The sequence below is a fragment of the Thamnophis sirtalis genome, unplaced genomic scaffold (genome assembly GCF_051295495.1).
Source record: "Thamnophis sirtalis isolate CommonGarterSnake01/CBP01778 unplaced genomic scaffold, rThaSir2_p1.2 scaffold_6, whole genome shotgun sequence".
Taxonomy (NCBI): domain Eukaryota; kingdom Metazoa; phylum Chordata; class Lepidosauria; order Squamata; family Natricidae; genus Thamnophis; species Thamnophis sirtalis.
The window spans coordinates 28,785,874-28,807,780 of NW_028261386.1; the positions used below are offsets into that span (position 1 = coordinate 28,785,874).

The 21,907-nt window shown below is 46.5% G+C and overlaps 1 protein-coding gene across 2 annotated transcripts in view; it reads left to right on the forward strand.

Moving 5' to 3' along the window:
- Positions 1 to 21,907, forward strand: part of USP34 (ubiquitin specific peptidase 34) — a 160,038-nt gene that overhangs the window by 109,871 nt on the left and 28,260 nt on the right. For both annotated transcript variants that reach the window (XM_087717484.1, XM_087717485.1), the window contains 8 exons: positions 6,524 to 6,589; positions 8,133 to 8,279; positions 8,365 to 8,421; positions 8,571 to 8,648; positions 9,179 to 9,273; positions 9,432 to 9,604; positions 21,238 to 21,391; positions 21,753 to 21,831. In XM_087717484.1, the coding sequence (XP_087573610.1) occupies positions 6,524 to 6,589; positions 8,133 to 8,279; positions 8,365 to 8,421; positions 8,571 to 8,648; positions 9,179 to 9,273; positions 9,432 to 9,604; positions 21,238 to 21,391; positions 21,753 to 21,831 (849 nt within the window). The remainder of the gene's footprint in view (positions 1 to 6,523; positions 6,590 to 8,132; positions 8,280 to 8,364; positions 8,422 to 8,570; positions 8,649 to 9,178; positions 9,274 to 9,431; positions 9,605 to 21,237; positions 21,392 to 21,752; positions 21,832 to 21,907) is intronic.

The following is a 21,907-nucleotide window of genomic DNA, read 5'->3' on the forward strand; positions in this document are numbered from 1 at the left end:
AAATAAAAAAGGGGAGTATATTTTATGAAAATGGATATCATACTTGTTCTTTCAACAAAAGAAAAATTCACATTTTTTAATTCCAGTTTTTACTTTTTAATTTCATTGATACTCTTAATTTCCAACTTAAATAAAACCTAAATCTCCTAATTGTGTTTTATTATAAATTAAGTGGAAAGCTATATCATAAGTTCTCCTGTGTGCTGCTCCGGGAATCCAATCATGGGTTAACTTAGCCTTCTAGCCTTGAGACTGAGTATGCAAATTTCAAAGTCACGCCTCCTCTGACTGGACTTCCGTTCCCTTTTCAGTTCTATTACTCAGTCCAAAGCCTACGAGACTTATTTTCAATTCTCTCTTGATTAATTGATAATTTTCAAGGTTAATGCTGATTTTCACTGTGGATTCTTGCTGGATTGGAGGTAAGGCGGCAGGTCTCTGCCAGCCAATTCCTCCCTCGCTATTTCCCTTGCAGGGATATTGGATTGCTACAGCGGGAGCGTGGGGCGATCTTGCCGCTGACAAACGGCTTCTCCGCCTGTCCTCCTTTAAGTTCAGCGCGCAAGGAAGCTGAGTCTCCTAGCGCTGCTCTTCCACGCCGGATAGCACCCGCCTGCGGGCGCGGTCAGATCCGAAGCCGTGGCTTGTCGGAGCTGTTTTTCTCCTCCTCTCAACCTCCCTCCTTTGTGCCCTCGCTGGAGCGGCTGCCGGAGGATTACATGAATCGGCTGTTTGGAATTTTCCCCTGCTGTTCCTTTAAATTTCGCGCCTTTCATGCCGGTTGCCTTATTTGGAAGCGTTTTTCACGCATGCGCGATAATGCCTGGGGATGAGAAGGCAAAATTTGTTCGCGCGCTTGAGTTTGCGCACTGCTTCTGCCCCTCCCTTTTCCCTCACTCGGGATTGCTGACTCAGGAAGGAGGTCGCTTCTCTTGTCTCTGCTTCCACGTGGCGTTCTTGGCGAGTGCCTTTCAATTGCATTCCTTTGTTTCGCTGATTGAGCTCTTTCAGATTCATATCATGGCTGATCAATCTGTAGTGCAAGGTACTGTCGGGCCAGTTTCTGAGCCCCGCTCCCCTGGCGAGGAGGGGGCTAGCCCTAGGCCTAGTAGAGCTGCGACCAGGGCCTCTAGTAGCAGGCCTCGAGCCTCATCTACTGTTCGGGATAAATCGCACAAACGCAAAGACAAAGCCAAGGTTCCCCCCAAGGCTTCTGGGGCTCCCATTTGTTCCCCTCCGGTCCTGATTCAGCAACCTATGTCTCCGGTGAGGGTCGTTGAGCAGGGTTGGTCCCCTGATATTCAGCTTCCCCTGGGCCCTATTCCTGAGGTAGGGGTTTTCGGGCCTCGATCCCCCCCAATTATTTCGGAGGCTAGTGGGGCTTCTCTTCGTTCACCTCCACGCGCTGGGCCTTCTGCCACGTTCACCCCCACAGCTGCAGGCCTCAGGCCTCTGGAGGGCCAGGATTTGGGTCTTTCTGCTGATTTTTACAGCATGATTTCAGAGGCTATTTCCAGAGGGGTGGATGCGGAACTAGCACGTAGATCCCAGGCCTCCAGGCCCACTCTGGCCTACTCAGGCCTGGCTCCCCAAGCAGTGCAAGGGGATTCTTCCATCCTGCAAACAGACCCTCCTTCCCCTTTACACTCTGTGTTTAGCGCACAATCTCCCTTAGTGGAGGAAGGGGAAATCCAGGACAGAGAACTCTCTGGGGACGAGGGCTTTCCTGTGGACCAGCCTCCTGCCCCTGGGCTCTTCAGGCACACTCTTTTCAAGTCTCTGCTGTATAAGGCCAAGACTACCGCCCACATGGGGGAGGCAATTTCTGCAGAAAGTGCTGCTGTGGGCCTGGATGCCACCGAGCGGCTCTTTGCTGAGCAGGTGGCTCTGCAGGATTTTATTCCATCCCCTAAGCTTTTTCTTGATTTAATCCAAAAGCAGTGGGATGAGCCGACCGCAGTTAAGCCCCCTGGGTCTGGTGATAGGAAGCTATTCACATCTTCTCCAGAGTTGGAGGCTCTCCTCCAGTTTCCCACGGTGGATGCTCCCATTGCTGCTCTTGCTTCACCGGCGTTAATTCCTTCTGAAATTTCAGAAGGATTGAAGGCCGAGGACCGCAAGGCCGAATCGGTCATTCGCAAAACTCATCAGGCAGCAGCGTGGGCCTTGCGCTCAGCTACTGCAGCTTCTTTCTTTAATAGAACTTCCTTAGTTTGGCTGAGACAACTACAGGAAAGGCTGGACCCGGAGGAACTGCGCCTCCATCAGGATGTCACCAAGCTGATAGCGGCCCTAGAGTATTCTGCTGATGCCACCCTTAGCGCAGCAAAATTTGCATCCCGAGCCGTGGTTTCCAATGTGGCTTCTCGCCGCTTGCTCTGGCTCCGCCACTGGCAAGCTGATATCAAATCTAAGTGGCGTTTAGCGTCCACGCCCTTTAAGGGCGGAGCCTTGTTTGGTTCAGTGCTGGATCCCATTCTCATTGAGACTCGGGACAAACGTAAGGTGCTTCCCTCCACAAGCGCCCGTGTAACCAGAAGACCACAGCCTTATAGTAGACGGCAGCCCTTTCGGTCTGGGGACTCGGGGTTTACTTCCGCCCCCTATGTTCCCAGCTTCACCAGGGGGTTCTCCCAGGCACAGGATCGTGGCCAGGACCGAGCTGGGGCCAGAGACAGGGGGCGCCAGCAGGGTCAGGCGCAGAGTAGATGGTCGTTCCGAGGAGCGGGCAACCGATCCTTTCGTAGATACCGTTGACTCGCAGGAGGTAGGGCCCATAGGAGGACGTCTCTTGGCCTTTGCCCACCGATGGGCGGAGCTCACGTCAGACGCCTGGGCCCTTCAAGTGGTGAGTTTGGGTCTCACGCTAGAATTTCTATCCATCCCCCCGAGAAGGTTCATCAGGTGCCCTGTGCCCAGGTGCCCGTCAAAGCGGCGCCTTATGGACACCGAGATATTTCATCTTCTCACCATCAGGGCCATAGAACAAGTTCCCAAAGGGCAGGAAGGCCTAGGGTTTTATTCCATCTTGTTCCTAGTACCAAAGAACTCCGGGGGATGGAGGGCAATCCTAGATTTGAAACAGCTCAATCAGCATATCAAATACTAAAAATTCAAAATGCAATCTCTAAAGAGCATATTGGCTTCCATCCGCCAAGGCGACATGATGACTTCCATAGACATCAAAGAAGCCTACCTCCATGTGCCCATTCATCCGGCACATCGGAAGTTCCTGCAGTTTCACTTCAATGGCCGCCATTATCAATACCGGGCCTTGCCATTCGGCCTTTCCTCGGCCCCGCGCACGTTCACCAAACTTCTGGCAGTATTGGCAGCCTCTCTTCGCTCAATTCCAATACGCATCAATTGTTATTTAGACGACGTGTTGGTGCTGTCGTCCTCTCGAGATCAGGCCCTCCGAGACCTACAGGTCACGATGGACGCATTGCGAAGCCATGGATTTGTCCTCAACCTGCCCAAGAGCCATCGGCACCCAACCACGTCCCTCCTCCATCTGGGAACCACCATCAACTCGATGTCGTGCGAGGTTTTCCTGTCCCCGGAAAGGAGGCAGAGCATATACCACCTGGCGCATCATGTGCTATTTCATCGGCGGGTGCCGCTGCTGTCGCTGTCCAAGCTACTAGGGAAGATGATCTCCTGCATCGGCGTGGTGCCCTGGGCCAGGTTCCATGCGCGCCCTCTCCAGTGGTTTCTGCTGCCCTTCCAGAGAGCGCATACCAGTCACTCCCACATCAGGGTGCAGCTCCCGGGCGAGGCCAGGCGGTCCCTGCATTGGTGGATGTCATCCAGGCTCCTTCGGGGATGTCCATTCAAGGAGCCGGACCGCGTTCAAGTTAGAACGGACGCCAGTTTATTTGGATGGGGGGCCCATGCCCTGGACAGGGTAGCCCAAGGTCGATGGTCAGATCAAGAGCTGGCGAACAGCATAAACTGGCTGGAGTTGCGGGCCATCCGTCTGGCTCTCCTGGAGTTTCGGGACATTGTATCTCATTGCCATGTGTTAATTTTGACCGACAATGTGGCCTCCAAGGCCCACATCAACCGCCAAGGGGGAACACAGTCCAGAGCTCTGATGCTGGAAGCGGAAAGGTTGTTCCATTGGGCGGAGCCCAGACTCTCATCGATTCGGGCGGAGCACATCTCGGGCGAAGCCAACACTCAGGCGGACTGGCTGAGCAGAGCGACTGTGGATCAGGGGGAGTGGCAACTCCACCCCATTCTCTTCCAGGAACTCTCTCGCCGCTTCGGCCTACCCGAGGTGGATCTGTTTGCTCACCCGCACAACGCGCAGCTTCCCCGGTTTTACTCCCGATACCAGACTCCGGGGGCGGAGGGAGTAGACGCTCTACGCAGCCGTTGGCCGGCCGGCCTTCTTTATGCCTTTCCTCCTCTCCCGATCCTTCCGTCGGTCATTCAGAAGATCTTGGCAGAACAGGCGGAAGTACTGCTGGTCGCTCCGATGTGGCCCAGACGTCCCTGGTACGCGGACCTCGTCCATCTGTCCGTTTCGCGTCCTTGGAGGATTCCGGACAACAAGATTCAGCTCAACCAAGGGGCTCTCCGGCACCCGGGCCCTCAGCTGTTGCAGTTAGCCGTGTGGCACGTGAGCGGGAGATGCTAGCGGCCCTCCACTATTCGGACGAAGTCATTTCCACAATTCAAGCGGCCCGTCGCCCGTCGACTACCCGTATTTACGAGGCTACCTGGCAGGCCTTCTGTCGGTGGTGCCGGCGCACCGGGGTTGATTCCATCAAGGCCTCGGTGCCCCAAGTTCTGGATTTCTTGCAGTCCGGCCTCAACAAGGGGTTGGCGCCAAACACTCTTCGCCGCCAGGTCACAGCCTTGTCGACGGGGGTGGCCAAGGCCACTCCTTATCTCAGCACTCGCGAGTTCGAACCTTCCTTAAGGGTGCTTCCAACTTACGACCGCCGACGGTACACCGTTATCCCATGTGGGATTTGACCTTGGTTCTCAGGGCCCTGTCAGCTTCCCCCTTTGAACCTCTCCATTCCATCAGCCTCCGATTATTGACACTCAAGACGGCCTTCCTGGTGGCCATAACATCGGCCAGGAGGGTGTCAGAGCTAGCAGCCCTTTCTGTTCGTGCGGATCTTTGCATCTTCCACCCGAACAAGGTGGTGCTTCGTTTGGATCCGACCTTTCTTCTTAAGATAAACTCATTGTTTCACAGAACTCAAGAACTTGTCCTGCCGGACTTTTGTCCTCACCCGTCTCACCCGCAGGAACGTCAATGGCACCATCTGGATGTTCGCAGAGCTCTGCGTCGCTATGTGAAGCGCACGGCGTCATTCCGAAGATCGGAGGCTCTGTTCGTCTCTTTCCAGCCGTCTTCAATGGGACAGAAGGTGTCCTCCCACACCATCGGCCGATGGTTGAAAGCTTGCATTGCGTTGGCGTATGACACCCACTCCAGACCGGTTCCAAGGCGAATCACTCCTCATTCCACCAGGAGTGTGGCCACCACAGCGGCCTGGGCGACGCAAGCGTCTGTAGAAGAGATTTGCAGGGCGGCCACTTGGGCATCCCCCTCACCCTTTATTCGTCACTACAAGATTGATGTCTTTGCCTCGGCTGAGGCGTCCTTTGGGCGGAGAGTGTTGCAAAGGGTCCTTCCGTCTGCGGAGGAGCCTGACCAGCCTAGCTCCCGCCCTGGGACTTAATTGCTTTGGCATATCCCATGATTGGATTCCCGGAGCAGCACACAGGAGAATGACCGTTGTCTTTCCTGAACGGTCCTTCTATGGGTGCTGCGAAGGGAATCCAAACCCGCCCGCGGCTTCGGCTGGTCAGGGCTCCGTTTTGATCGTGACTCTGTGACTTCTTGTTTCTGACTGGACTTGACTCTGTAGTGCCGGATGACTTGCGGCTTGTTGATGATTGACATAATGCTCTTTCGGTGGACTTCGTAAAGAACTGAAAAGGGAACGGAAGTCCAGTCAGAGGAGGCGTGACTTTGAAATTTGCATACTCAGTCTCAAGGCTAGAAGGCTAAGTTAACCCATGATTGGATTCCCTTCGCAGCACCCATAGAAGGACCGTTCAGGTAAGACAACGGTCATTTTACACTTTAAAAGTTTTGAAAACTTTTTAAAAAAAACTTTAAAGAAGGCCCTGAAGAGATGGTTCTGCCAATTGGCCTGGGGACTCCAGAGTAATACAGAGCCCATCAAGTGACTTGTCTGATTATTGTCATCAAGAGGGATTATTGTCACAATAGGGTTATTGCTTATTTTATTGAGGTTTTATCTTGTAAACTGCCCGGAGTCACTGACAGTGAGTTTGGCCCTCTATAAATTTAGTTAAATAAATAAATACACTTTCTAGAATGGTTTTAAGAAGGTTTCTTGTAAAACGCTGTAATTTTTAAAAAATTTGTATAAAAAGATTTTTTTAATGGCTGTTTACTAACTTCACAAAATCAATTTTATGTGTTTTCTTTCCATTTCAACGTTTTCCTTTATGTATTATTTTTTTTAAGTATTCTGAGGACATGAAACACAAGACTACTCTTTTAGAACTTCAGAAAATGTTCACGCATTTAATGGTAAGTTTTAAAAATCTTTTCAAAGATATATCCTTACGATAACATACCAGATAAAATATTTTAATTTCTTAGTATTTAAATCTTTTTATTGACTTTCTGTAATCCAAGCATCAGTGAGCTCTCCCTTATGTTCACTGTTTGGCTGATCCTTGAAAAAAATGAGCAGGACTGGAACCCTCCATCCACCTTTGCTTCCATATTGATTGTTCACAGATGCTCATATCTGGACTGTTTTGTTGGTTTTTATTTTCTTTACACAAGTTCTCTCTTGCAAGGCAGAAAAATAAAGAAATAAAGAAATGAAAATTAAAGTTAAACCTTGTTGGACTGAAATTACAGAATTTGAGAGGCCCACAGCAATAGTTTTTGATTTTCCCTATACCTTTATGGATGCAGAATACTTGTATATTTGTCTCTTTTCCCAGTAATGGAAGATTCCCTTTTTCCCCCATATGGAGGCAACCATTGGTATTGCAGCATAAGCATTGAGAAAAAGCCAGTTGTGCATATTGTGTGTGGTATATGCAGACTCAAGGAAAGAGAACTGTGCTCTTAAAAGAGGTTCTCACTTGGAACCCACAACAGTATTTCGCAGGAGCTGAAATACTGTCTATTAAAACCCAGGTGTTGAGTGCTGCATTGACATGCAGTCAGTGAACACTCCAGGAAGAGAAACAGTGCTGGTGGCCTAGCAGCTTCTTTCAGTTCAGCCAGGCCCAGTGTATCTCGAGCCATAGTTGGGCTTGGTTGGTAGGCTAAATAGTTGGCACTCCCTGGACTCTTGCACTGTTCAGCACTGTTGCCCAAGGACCTGTGCTCACTCTTATGCTCTGTAGTAGGTTCTGCTTCTGAGACTCCCAATATCTGGGATATTTTGAGGCAAATGCTTGTCAGTGAAGATGGGCCAGAATTTTGGCACTGGGAAGGAGATTAAAGGAAGGTTCTTTGAGAGTCTTTGCTGAGCAAGGAGAAGGAAAGGCTGTGAGCAAGATCTTACTGCTAGGCAAAGTAGGGAGGAAGGACTCTCTGTGCAAGGCAAAGAGGAAGAAAAGGAAAAGCGAATAAAAAAAATAAGGGAAGGAGAGAGAAGAAATAGGCTTGTAGGAAAAGAAAAGGTTGCAAAGTCCTCAGTGGAATGGCTATACTAGATATTATCCTATAAAGATTCTCATAAGCAAACAAGTATACTGGGTGCATGGTTTTCAATTTCTCACATTGATTCCACTATCAGTAGAAGTTGCTAAGCTATTAGAATACTCCATTCTGTCTGTAGCTGATTGGTCTTCCACGTGGCAAAACTATAAGCCAAGAGCATTTCTTGTGCTATGATTATTATGAGCTGAACTATGTTAGTATCCTAATTACCTTACCAAACAGACTACAGACTGAACTTCCTACTTCATTTTATTCCTATGGCAAACAAAAGGATACAGATCAGAGCAGTTCATAAGCAGACTTAGCCATACAAACAACTTTTGACAAACACATGAACCACCTGTTGTATGTTCTTAACAATTAATTGTTTTCCTGTCTTTAAACAAAGGAAAGTGAATGCAAAGCATATAATCCAAGGCCATTCTGCAAAACCTACACCATGGATAAACAGCCACTAAATACTGGTGAACAAAAGGACATGACAGAATTTTTTACAGATCTTATAACAAAAATTGAGGAAATGTCTCCAGAATTGGTAAGTCTAAAGAAATTTTTTTTTTAATGTGCTTGAAACAATTCTCCCTATTTTGACTGAAATTCATTCATTCATTCATCCACAGAAGAATACTGTGAAAAGCTTGTTTGGAGGTGTTATCACAAACAATGTTGTTTCTCTGGTGAGTTCATACTTTTACTGTCCATTGTTCACTTCAATTAGGGTTGGTTTTTTTTTTTAGGAGGCAGGTGGGAGTGCAAGTATTGGCTTTATATTTACAGATTCCTATTGATACTGTTGGTTTGATATGTTATGATTATTATTATTTAGGACTGTGAGCATGTTAGCCAAACTGCTGAAGAATTCTATACAGTAAGATGTCAAGTAGCAGATATGAAGAATATTTATGTAAGTAAAACCATAGCAATATCATTGCAGATCTCTTGGCTATTTGAGATCTCCTAACTAGCATTATATCAAATTAAATTGTCATGCTATTTAATGGTATTGCTTATTTTGAATGGCAATGCCTCCAAAATCTCTGAAAGCTCTTTCTAGCACCTGGGAACACAAAATGTTATTTTCTTCTGAATCAGATTGTTGTATCATTTAGGCCAGTATTGTCAATGATGAAGGCCAAAGCACCTTAAAATTTCAAGTAGTAATTTTTCTTCTCTACTTTCAACTACTCTCAAGTTTCAAATTGTGTCTGATTTTGCTTTTGGGGGGGAGGCGCATAGCAGTGGCAGACTTAGTTGTATATGTTTGTGGCAGTAGCTTTATGATATTTTTTACCACTAGAAACTTCATGTTTGGCTTCTTAAATTAATTATTTAATAGCATTTTTGTAAACACCTATTTAAGAATAAATTTTAATAATGCATTGTTATTGTAAATTCCTTTACTTTAAATGAACTTTCCTTGTGTATTATATATAGGAATCTCTTGATGAAGTTACTATTAAAGATACCCTAGAAGGTGATAACATGTATACTTGTTCACACTGTGGGAAGAAAGTACGGGCCGAAAAAAGGTAAAATCGGAGGAAGAAAGCTTTGAATTTATTCTGGCTTAATTTACTAAACATTAAATACATCATGTATTTAAATACTGTATACTTATACTCTAAACAGAAGATATTTTGAAAGTAGTGTAAGGCATTAAAGAATGAATATTTTCTTCTGGTTCTAGGGCATGTTTTAAGAAATTACCTCGAATCTTAAGCTTTAATACAATGAGATACACTTTTAACATGGTTACTATGATGAAGGAAAAGGTCAACACACACTTCTCATTTCCTTTACGTTTGGATATGACCCCTTATACTGAAGATTTTCTCATGGGAAAAAATGACAGAAAAGAAGGTATTTGATTTTATTCATCTTCAAGTTTTTCCTACTAAATCTGTTGACCATTTTAACCAATTTGCATGACATTTTTGGATAACATTGGGCAGTTGTCATGGAGGGGCAAGCAGAAGTATTGATTTTTAAAAAGCTTGTGTTTTCTGAGATTTTGACATAGATATTGGAAACCTCAGTAGGTCACGATCTCCCTCCCTCCTTTTATGGGAAAAAGTCACATCTGGAGAAATGAATAGCAGAGGCTAGAAAGTAACATTATATTTTCAAAATGACATGATGCCATTATTTTCCTCAAGCAAGCCCTAAGACCTTTGCCGTTTGTTATTCTTTGCTTTCCACTCTCCCAAATGAAATGTTTTATTTTCCATTGGGAGAGGGGGAGATTGAGTGGAAAGGCGGGGTTACAGTGTAGAATATTGGTAGGTCTTACTCTGCCTCTGAAAATGCCAGCCACAGCTCCTGGTGAAATGACAGAATGAAAGGAGGTCATTCAGCCTGAAATCTCATCACTGTTTCAGGATTAGGGTGCAGTTTGAAGCCACTGCAACTGAAGTATACATTCAAACATTTCTGCTAAAGTTATTGGTTTATATTTGTTTGTATACTCATTTTCATTATCAGTTACGCCATGTTGATATAGTCCCTGACTTATGACTGTTGTTTCATTGACCATTTGAAATTACAATGGTGCTGAACAAATAAACTTAAGAAACCTACCTGAAGTTACAGCCATTGCAGCATCCCCACCATTATGTGATGAAAAGTTTCCATTTGCTCCACTTATTTCTTCCAAAAATTGAGTTTCTGAAAGAGCACCCAATTATTGTGCCAATCAAGTAACTTTTCAGAAGGGCACAGTTCTCCTGTGCGCTGCTTGGGGAATCCAAGCATGGGTTAACTTTGTCCATTAGCCTAGAGACTGAGTTACGTAATTGTTGATCATGCCTCCTCTGACTGGAAAGTTCAGTTTTTTTTAACTCAGTCCAGCCTTAAAGAGACACAAAATTTTTCTCCTCTAGAATAATAGACAAAATTAGCTAATTTGACTTGGTTTTTTTCTCTTTTTGGTATGCGTTTGATTACGTGTTCATTTCCTTAAAATTATAGAACTTGCAGTTCCTTGCGACTCTAGCGGCCGCAGGAACATTCGCGAGGAGACTTACTTGCCGGGCGCCTGAACAGGTCTAATCAGTAGAGGGTCGGTTCGCTGCTCTCTTCCCTGATAAGCAGCCGTGGTGTGAGTTGGTTCGCCGCTCTCGTGTCAGCGCAGGGCTCAGCAACCCGCTGGTACCGCCTCCCCTTCTCTTGCCGCTGAGAAAGGCAGCGCAACATTGCCTCCAGCAGGCGCAATTGTCAGGCGTGGGTCCCGGTTTCCAGCTCTTTGGAAGCCTTGCTGACGCGTAGTTCCGGGTGAGTCAGCCGTGCCATTCTGCTGCTGGCGTTCCGCACCCCACCCTCCGGACAGTGAAAGACGGCAGCCATTTTTTGGATGCACTTTTGAATTTCGTGCTGACGCAGTAGCTGGCACTGGCCATTTGAGCCATTAGTGCCTTCGCGCCAAATCAGCAACAGAAAGGGGTGGAGTTTGCCTTTCATGCTCAACTGCGATTGAGTACGGAGAGAGTTATTGTGCTGCAGAGGTCGGTTCTCCACCATTATTTAGCACCGTAATGAGTCAGCTCGCCAATTTATCAGAGGTTTGCCCTGATTTCAGAAGTGAACTTGAGCCTTTCAACACTCTCCCGCTCCCCCATGCATTAGTATGGCCAATCATTTTGTTTCTGGAGGCAGCGATGGAGCTTCCAGTTCTTTCCCGCTGCACTCTGAGGCCGCTGGACCCAGCACCAGGGTGGGTATGTCCACCACTAGGGCCTCTAAACATAAATTGCGCACACCAACTGCAGCCCCAGATAGAGCTGCCAAGCGCAAAGAGAAGGCCAAGTCATCGGGCCTCCTGGGCTCACCACTAGGTCCCCTCCTACTTTAGTGGCCGAATGCCATTCCCCTCTTCCCTCGATTCCTCCAGTGGAAATCCAGGGCTGGTCCCCCGATGTTCCCACACCACTGGGGAGGGGTGCAGACGAGGGAGATTTGGGGCCCCGATCTACCCCAGATCTGTCTGCGGTGGGCCCGATCACGAGTCAGGCATTCCCCATAATCAGAGCCCATGGCCACGTTCACACCCATGGCTGCAGGGCCAGGGATGGGCCCGAATTTAATTTGCCTCCCAGAACTTCATAGCATGATTTCTGCAGCCATTTCCCAAGGGGTGGATGCAGAGTTGCAGTGCAGGGCCAGCGCCCTGTTCCTGTCAGCATTGCCAGAGATCTATCTATTTCTCAGACTGATCCTCCTTCATCACCACCTTCAGCTTACAGCGAAGGCTCTATCCTAGGTGAGGAGGAGGACGTTGCTGCCCTGGAATTGTCGGATGACGACGGTCCGGTGCAAGATACACCGGCCTTCTCTGGCTTATTCCAGCCCGCCTTTTTAATTTGCTTTTGTACAAAGCTAAGGCAACTACCAAGATGGTTGGTGCCACCACTCAAGCCAGTATGGCTGTGGGCCTTGATTCCACTGACCGCTTTTTCGCAGAACAGGTGCAGGAACAGGAAGCTGTTTCTGGGCGTCGTTCAGAAACAGTGGTCCCAACCGACAGCTGTTCCCCCCCCCCCCCCCCCACTAGTAATGGTGACAGGAAACTCTACACTTCCACGGTTGAGTTGGATGAACTCTTTCAGTTCCCTACTGTGGATCCCCCTGTAGCAGCTTTGGCCTCTCCTGCCTTGATCCCTTCTGAGATTTCGGAAGGTCGTAAGGCTGAGGACTGCAGGGCCGAACTGGTCATCCGTAAAACGCACCAGACAGTTGCCTGGGCATTACAAGGTTGACTCAGCCTTCCATCCTTCCGAGGTGGGTAAAATGAGGACCCGGATTGTTGTTGGGGGCAATATGCTGACTCTGTAAACCGCTTAGAGAGGGCTGAAAGCCCTATGAAGCGGTATATAAGTCTAACTGCTATTGCTATTGCTATTACGTGCTGCCACAGCAGCTTCTTTCCTTAATAGAACTTCGTTGGTTTGGTTGCTGCAGTCTAGGCTTCCCCCTGAGAACCTCCAACTACACCAGGATGTAAATAAACTGCTGGCAGCGCTAGAGTTCTCTTCGGATGCTACACTCAACGCTGCCAAGTTTGCGTCCTGCGCGATAGCATCCAATGTGGCATCCCGCCGACTCCTCTGGCTTCACCATTGGCAAGCTGATTTACGCTCCAAATGGCGTCTTGCTTCTACCCCTTTCAAGGGAGGCTCTCTGTTTGGGGCTGCATTGGATCCTATCTTAATTGAAAATAGAGAGAAACGCAAAGTGCTTTCTTCAACCACCAGACACAGGGACAGGAGACAACAACCATATCATAGAAGACAGCCCTTTCTGGTCAGGCACTCCGGGTACAACACTGCCCCATATGTTCCTCCCTATTCCAGGCCATTTACCCATCCACAGGACAGGAATCAGGACCGCCCTGGTACCAGGGACAGGGGCCAACAACAGCAGGCCCGGCGGCCATTTTGTGGGAACAGTAACCGGTCCTTTCGCAGGTACTGATGACTCACACAAGGTGGGGCCTATTGGCAGGCGTCTCACATCTTTCGCCTACCAATGGGCAGAAGCCACCTCGGACATGTGGGACCGTGAGGGTGGGCCTCACTCTGGAATTTCTCACTATCCCCCCGAGGCGTTTCATCGGGTGTCCCGTACCAAGGTGCCAGGTAAAGAGACGCCTGATAGACTTCGAAATCGACCATCTGATTTCCATAAACGCTATAGAAAGGTGTTCTGACCCCCTCCTCCGTCCAGTAACAAATGCCGAGACAAGCGTAACTGGAATTTCACAGCACTTTAATTAACAGGAAACATAAACTTCGGTGGCTGAAAGCCCAAGCACAAACAAACAGATAAGAACCTTGGCAGCAACTCAAGACTTTGACAGAGACAGATAACAGCTTCTCCAGTGTTACAAATGAAGTTGAATCCTACAAAACCAGGCTCCTCCCAGTCTCTCTTTAAATACAATCTTGAGAGGAGCCTAATTACAATCACCTGGGTCCAATTATCTTTTGTAACTGCATAGCTGCTCTCTACGTTGATCTGCCCAGCGTTGCCGGGCATCCAGGACCACCTCCCTTGTCTCCTCATCACTACTCTAAGGTATGATGTCATGAGCACACTCCCTTCAGCTCTCACTGCTGTTCCATGCCTCAGGTGCTTCCTGGTGGCCAACCAGACTCTCTGCGCCCTGCTCAGAGTCAGAACCCTGTCCAGGATCCTCCAACTCCTCCAGAGCAGACTCATAAGGCCCCTCACTGGCTGAGTCTGTTTGCAGCTCCAATGGCTCCTGCCGGGCCACAACAGAAAGGGTACCTCAGGGGCAGGAAAGCTAGGGTTCTACTCTATCCTCTTCTTGGTCCCCAAAAGCTCGGGAGGATGGTGAGCCATCCTAGACTTGAAATGGCTCAGTCTCTACCTGAAATGCCAGAGGTTCAAAATGCAGTCACTCAAGAGCATTCTGTCCTGCATCCGGAAGGGCGACCTACTAACCTCTATGGATATCAAGGAGGCATACCTCCATGTGCCAATACACCCGTCACATCGAAGGTTCTTGCAATTCCAGTTTGCGAGGCGCCATTTCCAATACCACGTTGTAGTAACAACAGACACAAGTCTATTCGGATGGGGAGCCCTGGGTGAGTGACGCAGGGTCGCTGGAGTGCCCAGGAATTGCGGAACAGCATCAACTGGCTAGAGCTTCGAGTGATCTGCCTAGCTCTCCGTGACTTTCGAGACCTGGTGACGACCAACCGCATGTTGGTTCTCACGGACAATGTAACTTCCAAGGCGCATGTCAGCCGCCAGGGAGCCACCAGGTCCCGGGCCTTGATGCTGGAAGCGGAACGTCTTCACCATTGGGCGGAGACACACCTGTTATCACTTCGGGCAGAGCACATTTCGGCTACAGCCAATGTACAGGCGGATTGGCTGAGCAGAACTACAATAGACCAGACGGAGTGGCAGCTCCATCCAACTCAATTCCAGGAACTTGAGGCCGTTAAGAACTGGATGAGCGCTCAGGGCTTCCTGTGGGAGGAGCCTGTCGCCGAGGAGCTCAACGAAGCCCCTCTTAAAGATCTGGTCTGTATATCTAATTAAGATCAATAGATATCATCCCTTTCTGGCAGAAAGGGACAGGCAGAAGCTCAGGTGTTAGGATTTATTCGTAGTTCACAGCCCTCTTCTTTTTTTTTTGGGCTGCGAACAGAGAATGGATCCAACGTAGCTGAGCTTTCATCTCCAGCCATTTCTTTACAGCTGCCTTTTTGCAGCCCTAGACAGCCTCCCCCGCACTCAGGACAATGACAAATTGCTTTTAAGATAATACGAGCGTGTCACGCCTCTGTGATGTGTGTGTGTTTTTTTTTAACTATCTAAACACCAGCCTTGTTTTTTCTTTGAACTTCTCTGCGCAATTGGGACACAAAATGGCGTTTTTACTGTGTTGGTGATTGATGACGTAATTAACTGGCTTTACTTCCCCGGAGACCGCTACTCATTAATGAGCAAAGTCCACAAATAATTTATTGAGAACTGGCCAGCTGAAGACACTGTTTATCTGTCTATTCTCAGATTTTATCTATAATGCCTCCCAAGTCTAAACAGGCAAAAAAACCCTCCCCCCTTGTGCCTAAAGAACTTGCTACCAAATCGCTGCCTTTGTCTCCTACGCCATCTACTGGAGATTTCTTGACACAGGAGCTTCTCTCCCAAATAATTAATGACTTTAGAAAAGAAATTCAAGAATTTGTGTTGGATTTATGCGATAAAATACATGCCAAAATTGCCCAGATGAATGCGAATGTGTTTGAAGTCACGTCTACTTTAACAGATTATGTTGAAGAAATGGAGACGAAATTGGAATCTTTGGAGAGGGCTAATCTTGATTTGTCTTCTAATATTCAAGCTTTACAACAAGAGATTATTAATAATCAAACACAACTTACAATGATAAATTATAATACAAAGGCGTTTGCAATACGAGTTAGAGGATTGCCTGAAAGGAAAGGAGAGAGTTTGAAACAGACTTTTGTAGAAGCTTTCAGCCAACTGGTGGGAGGCCCAGGACTTAATTTTGATTGGAATATTCGAAAAATCTATCGCCAGAATTCGCATGTGGCGGAGCAACGACAGCTTCCAAGAGACATAATTATATATTTTTTCACAAGAGAATCTAGAAATGCGATTTTACAAAAGTTTTATAAAAGCAGGCTCCGAATTGAGAACCGCGATTTGTTCGTCTTTAAAGATATTCCGCTTCAGATGCTCCACGCAAGGAGAAGTTATACTTTTTTAACCCAAGAACTCAGAAATCGTCAAATAAAGTATAAATGGGAGGCTCCAGTTGGAATTACAGTTACATTTGAAAAGCAAAGATTTCGTATTAATTCTGTTTCGGAAGCTCGGGACTTTTATTATAAAACTCTGAAGGCGGGGCTTCCTGACTCACCCGGAAATGCGGAAGAACAAGGTGAAGGAAAGACAAGCAGCAACTCATTTGACTACAAGAAGGAGGGAGTTGCTCTCCCCCTACTGGAGAGGCAGAAGAGCGGAAACTGAGGATTCAGTTATATCTTCAAAGCAGCGGGACACGTGGTTATAAGGCAGAGGGTTGCCTTTTCTTTCCGGAAGGACAGAAGAGTAAAGAATACAGACCCAGCGATGTTTTTAAAATACTTTCTAAGCTTTTGGACTGATTAAAACTTTAGGATTTCTGTTTGGTATGAAATGGTAAAGCTGTGTATTGATACGGGACTTTTACAAGATTTATTTGAGTTTAAATCCGAACTGCGCACGAAGTGTTTTCTGTGAGGAAAGCGGGGACTAAGATTTATTTGAATTGCGGTTTGGGGCGAATGGAGTGTGGAGCAGAAAGGAAGGTGGAGTGAGATATTGATGAAGGAATCTTGGGATTGAACGAACTGGTATGAATTTTGGGCATATGTTTTATAAATCTACAAGTCTGAAGTATAATATAAAAAGCTCAGGATTTTAAAGTGAAGAGCGAGATCCTAATCTTATGCAATCTGGGCTTGGGAGGAATGGAGACGTGAAACGAAGGATAGGAAGATGAGCAGCGAAAATATGAAGACAAATTGATTTTCGTATAAACTAATATTTGAATATAAGCTTAAGAAAGACTATCTGGAGATTCTACAGGAAGATGGGGGTAAATATCAAAGAACTAAGGGACGAGGACAAAATATAAATGGAATGATTTATACTGTTTAAAATTTGAAGAACGATGGGAGGCTGAGCATAATGCAAAAGAGTTTTTAATTGTACTTTATTTACTTTTTTGTTTTTGTTTTCTTTTTCGGAGTGTTCTTTTTATTTTATTTTCATTATTATTGTTAATAAGATACTTTGAAGGTGAATGGTACTGAACTGTGCCGGGCGTGTGACCTGGGAAGTCGGAGGGGGTTAGGGAGGGGGATTCATTGGGGGTGGGTGGGTGGGTGGAGATATAGCTTCAATATATAGAAGAATACACTTGTATACTGCTGTTCCTTATCTTTTCTTTTTATTTTTCTCTTTTTTTTTTTCTTATTGCTTTTTTCTTTCCCTTTTTTTTTCTGGGTGTAAGGAATAGAGAAATAGTGAGAAGTAGAGGAAAAGAAGAGGGAGAAGTAAGGAGGGAGGAAGAGGGGAATGTAAGGAGGATGAGAGGGGAAGGAGGGTGAGAAAGGCGAGAAAGGAAGATAGGAGGGGAAAGGGAAGTAGGAGGGGTGATTGTTGAAGGGAGAAAGGAAAGTTGGAGGGGGAGAAGAAGGGATGTGTGAAAGTGATAGGTGGGGTTTATGAGTTGCGTTTCGGTTGGGGGTGTTTTTTTTTTTTGTTTGTTTGTTTGTTTGTTTGTTTTTTGTTTTTCTTACGATTATAATATTATTATTACCAATATCCAGTATATAAGTGAATGTACAAAATTGAAAATGAAAATGAATAAAACATTTACAATAGTAAGAACTGGATGAGCGCTAACAAACTGGTACTCAACCCGGACAAGACCGAGTGGCTGTTGTGTTTCCCTCCCAACAATTTGGCCAATATTCCAACACTCAGGCTGGGGGGTCAAATTTTATACCCCTCAGATAGGGTCCGTAACTTAGGAGTCCTCCTGGACCCACAGCTGACTTTTGACCACCATTTGTCGGCTGTGACCAGGGGGGCATTTGCCCAGGTTCGCCTGGTCCGTCAGTTACGGCCCTACCTGAACCGGGAGGCTCTCGCAACAGTCACTCGAGCCCTTGTGATCTCTAGGCTGGAATACTGCAATGTGCTCTACATGAGGTTGCCCTTGAAGTGCATCCGGCGACTGCAGTTAGTTCAGAATGCGGCTGCGCGAGTGATAGTGGGCGCACCGCGATTCGCCCACATAACACCCATCCTCCGCGAGCTGCACTGGCTACCTGTTGATCTCTGGGTGCGCTTCAGGGTATTGATGACCACCTTCAAAGCACTCCATGGTAGTAGATCTGGGTACTTGAGAGACCGCCTTCTGCCGATTACCTCCCTCCGACCGATTAGATCGCACAGACTGGGCCTCCTCCGAATTCCATCTGCCAGTCAATGTCGACTGGCGACTACACGGAGGAGAGCCTTCTCTGTTGCAGCTCCGACCCTGTGGAACGACCTCCCCGTTGAGATTCGCACCCTCACCACCATCCAGACCTTCCGCACGGCCCTTAAGACCTGGCTATCCCATCAGGCCTGGGGATAGGTTCTCAATTTACCTGCCCGAATGTTGACTGTTGAATGCAAGTTGTGTTTTATTAATTTAATTTTGCTCACATATTGTTTGTTTTTGGTATTGCACCCCCTTCCCTATGATTGTAAGCCGCCCTGAGTCCCCTCAGGGAAAAGGGCGGCCTATAAATCCTAATAAAATGTCTATTTAAAAAAATGTCTATTAAACTGTCTCACCGCTTTGGCCGGCCCCAAATGGAGCTCTTTGCTCAACTGCACAATGCACACCTGTTTAGGTTCTTCACCAGGTATTACGTTTCGGAAGCAGAAGGCACTGATGCCCTTCGCAGCCCCTGGCTGGAGGGTCTCCTATACATCTTCCTACCTCTCCCACTCGTACCGCTGGTCATCCAGAAGATTCTGTTGGAGCAGGCAGAAGTTCTCCTGATCGCGCCAATGTGGCCCAGACACCCTTGGTACACTGACCTGGTCCATCTTTCAATTGTCCAACCGTGGAATATCCCAGATGACCGGATAACTCTCTTGCAGGGGGTTCTCATCCATCCAAACCCTCAGCTACTATAATTAGCCATGTGGCATGTGAGCAGGCGATCTTGATGCATCAGCACTTCTCTGACAAGGTCATCACACGATCCAAGTTGCTCGCCATCCATCCACAACGCGGATTTATGAGGCCACCTGGCAGGGCAGTATCTGTGGACCCACTTAAGGCTTCCATTCCACGGGTTTTAGACTTTTTACAATCGGGTTTGGACAAAGGGCTAGTGCCCAGCACTCTATGTAGACAGATTGCGGCATTATCGACTGTGGTTGGTGGCGCCCAGGGCCATCCGAGGGTCTGGTCCTTCCTGAAGGGCGCATCTAACCTCAAACCACCAGTAGTCCACCGTTACCCTACATGGGATGTGCCCCTAGTACTTAGAGCTCTTATGGCTGAGCCTTTCGTGTCCATCCATGCGGTCAGTCTTAGATTGTTGACCCTCAAAACCATCTTTTTAGTGGCAATTACATCCACTAGAAGAGTCTCGGAACTGGCGGCACTTTCAGTACGGGAGGATCTCTGTATATTCCATCAAGACAGAGTCATCTTGCGATTGGACCTGGCATTCCTGCCAAAAGTTAACTCATTGTTTCACAGGGCGCAAGAACTTATTCTCCCAGACTTTTGTCCCAATCCGTCAGACCCTCAGGAACGGAAGTGGTACCATCTCGACATTTGCCGGGTCCTCGGTCGCTATGTGAAGCGCACAGCATCATTCAGGAGATCAGAGGTGCTTTTTTGTGTCTTTCCAGCTGGCATCCATGGGACAGAAGGTGTCCTCCAACACCATTGGGCGCTGGTTGAAAGCGTGTATGATATGCATCCCAATCTCGACCGGCACCCAGGCGCATCACTTCCCATTCCACTAGGTGTGCGGCCACCACAGCAGCATGAGTAACACAGGCCTCGGTGGAGGACATATGTATGGCGGCGACCTGGTCATTACCGTTGCCCTTCATCCGTCATTACAAAGTGGACATGTATGCCTCAGCGGAGGCTTCCTTTGGACGATGTGTCTTACAGAGGATGGGAAGCAGGCCTGAGATCTTTGGGACAAGGCCAGCTAGGAAGCAGGTGCACGGCCTATAAAATCCAAAGGGATGGAATCTGGGCAAGAAGTGCCTCATGTATAGGGAAAGCCTTGGGAGGCCCAGTCAGATCACATGTGAAGTGGGAAGGTGCTGCATTTTGGGCCTAAATCTGCACTGAGCCTCCCCCACATCCTGTGGCATCCCACATCCCACTTAACAACTGCAATAGGGAGAGTCAAGATTGAAGTCATTGGGTGAGATTGTTACGTGGGTGCTTCACTTAAAGACCACAATGAATTAAAAGTAATTCCAGGTTCAATTCTGATAGTAAATCAAGGACTACCTGTATGGAATGCAAGCACTTCCATTCCAGCAGTATAGCCAGCAGTTTTTATCATATTCCTGCAACTTTGCTCCTTCCCTGCTGATACTGTTGTTGATGTGTACCTGTTCAGTGAAAGATTACTAATTAGTATTAGCAATTATATCTCAGAGATGCCTAATCCTCACAGGGCTTTGACCATCAGCAGTTGCTGTTGCCACTATACTTTAGCAGCAACAGAGAGTGAGGAAAACAGCAGCCAGAAGAGAGAATTATGAGTCCCTGTACTAAACCACAAAGCAGATTTTTGAAAGCCTCTTATTCCCCACATGTTCTAACAATGATAGAGCTATTATACATTCATACATGTTCTTTCAGCTGTTAGTACTGATAATGAAGAGGGATCCCTTCCTCAATTGAAGGAATGAATTATGAACCTTTCTAAAGGTTCTGAGCCTGGGGAGCTTCCTTTTATTTTCCCATGCTGCAAAATGGGGATTCTTTAGATCTGTACATATCATGCCAAATATTATTTGTAAGGAAGGGGATGTATTCTGCTTGTTGGTATCTTGCTAAATAACCCAAGGCCTGGGTCCCTAGAGGCAATATTTGTTGTTTTGTTTTGTTTTCTCCCTTGTTGTCTACTGGATTTTATCTGATTTTATTTTATTTTTTGATTTTTAAATTAAAATCAATAAATGGGAAACAAACATATTGCAATGTAAAGCACCACATGTCTTGCTTGAAGAACACCTTAGTTGCTAATAGGTCTAAAGGCTTTTTTTTGTTTTTTGAAAATACAAATTGGTGGGTATCTGCTTCCTGTGACACTATTCCTATTATCCCAGAAATAAGATAAGTTAAAGTGATAAGTCATATCTGGGAGATAAAAGATACTAAGTTTTGTAATATATTATTTTAGGTTTTAAGGACGATGGCAGTAGTTCAAAGGAGACCAAGAGTTATGAGTATGATTTGATAGGTGTAACTGTCCATACAGGAACTGCTGATGGGGGGCATTACTACAGCTTTATCCGAGATATTATTAATCCTCATGCTTACAAAAACAACAAGTGGTAAGTTATGAATGTTTAGTAAATACTTTATTAATGGTAGAGTATAATTTGTCAATTGTATCTCAGAAAATGAAAGATTTGTTTTAGTTGCTGGATAAACTTGCTGTGTGTCTGCAAAATTAGTCACCAACATTACTTCGTTAAAATTTCAGGCATTATTCTGTCCAGCTTTAATATCAATGGCTGATGATTTCATCTTACTAGTAGATAGGATTGTACTTACTTTGCTTGAATTTTGTTACTTGTAATATTATAGTAAACTTAAGAATTTCACTGAATTTCACCTTCATTTATCTTCAGTGGAGTGAATATTTTAGTCTTGTATGAATCCACCTAATTCCCAATGTTTTGCATTGTCTAGGTATCTTTTCAATGATGCTGAAGTAAAGCCATTTGATTCTGCTCAGTTGGCTTCTGAATGTTTTGGTGGAGAAATGACAGTGAGTTGTAATATTTTTATTACTATTTAAAAGGAACACGTTGCAGGCCCTGTTAATGTTACCTCATCTTGCTATT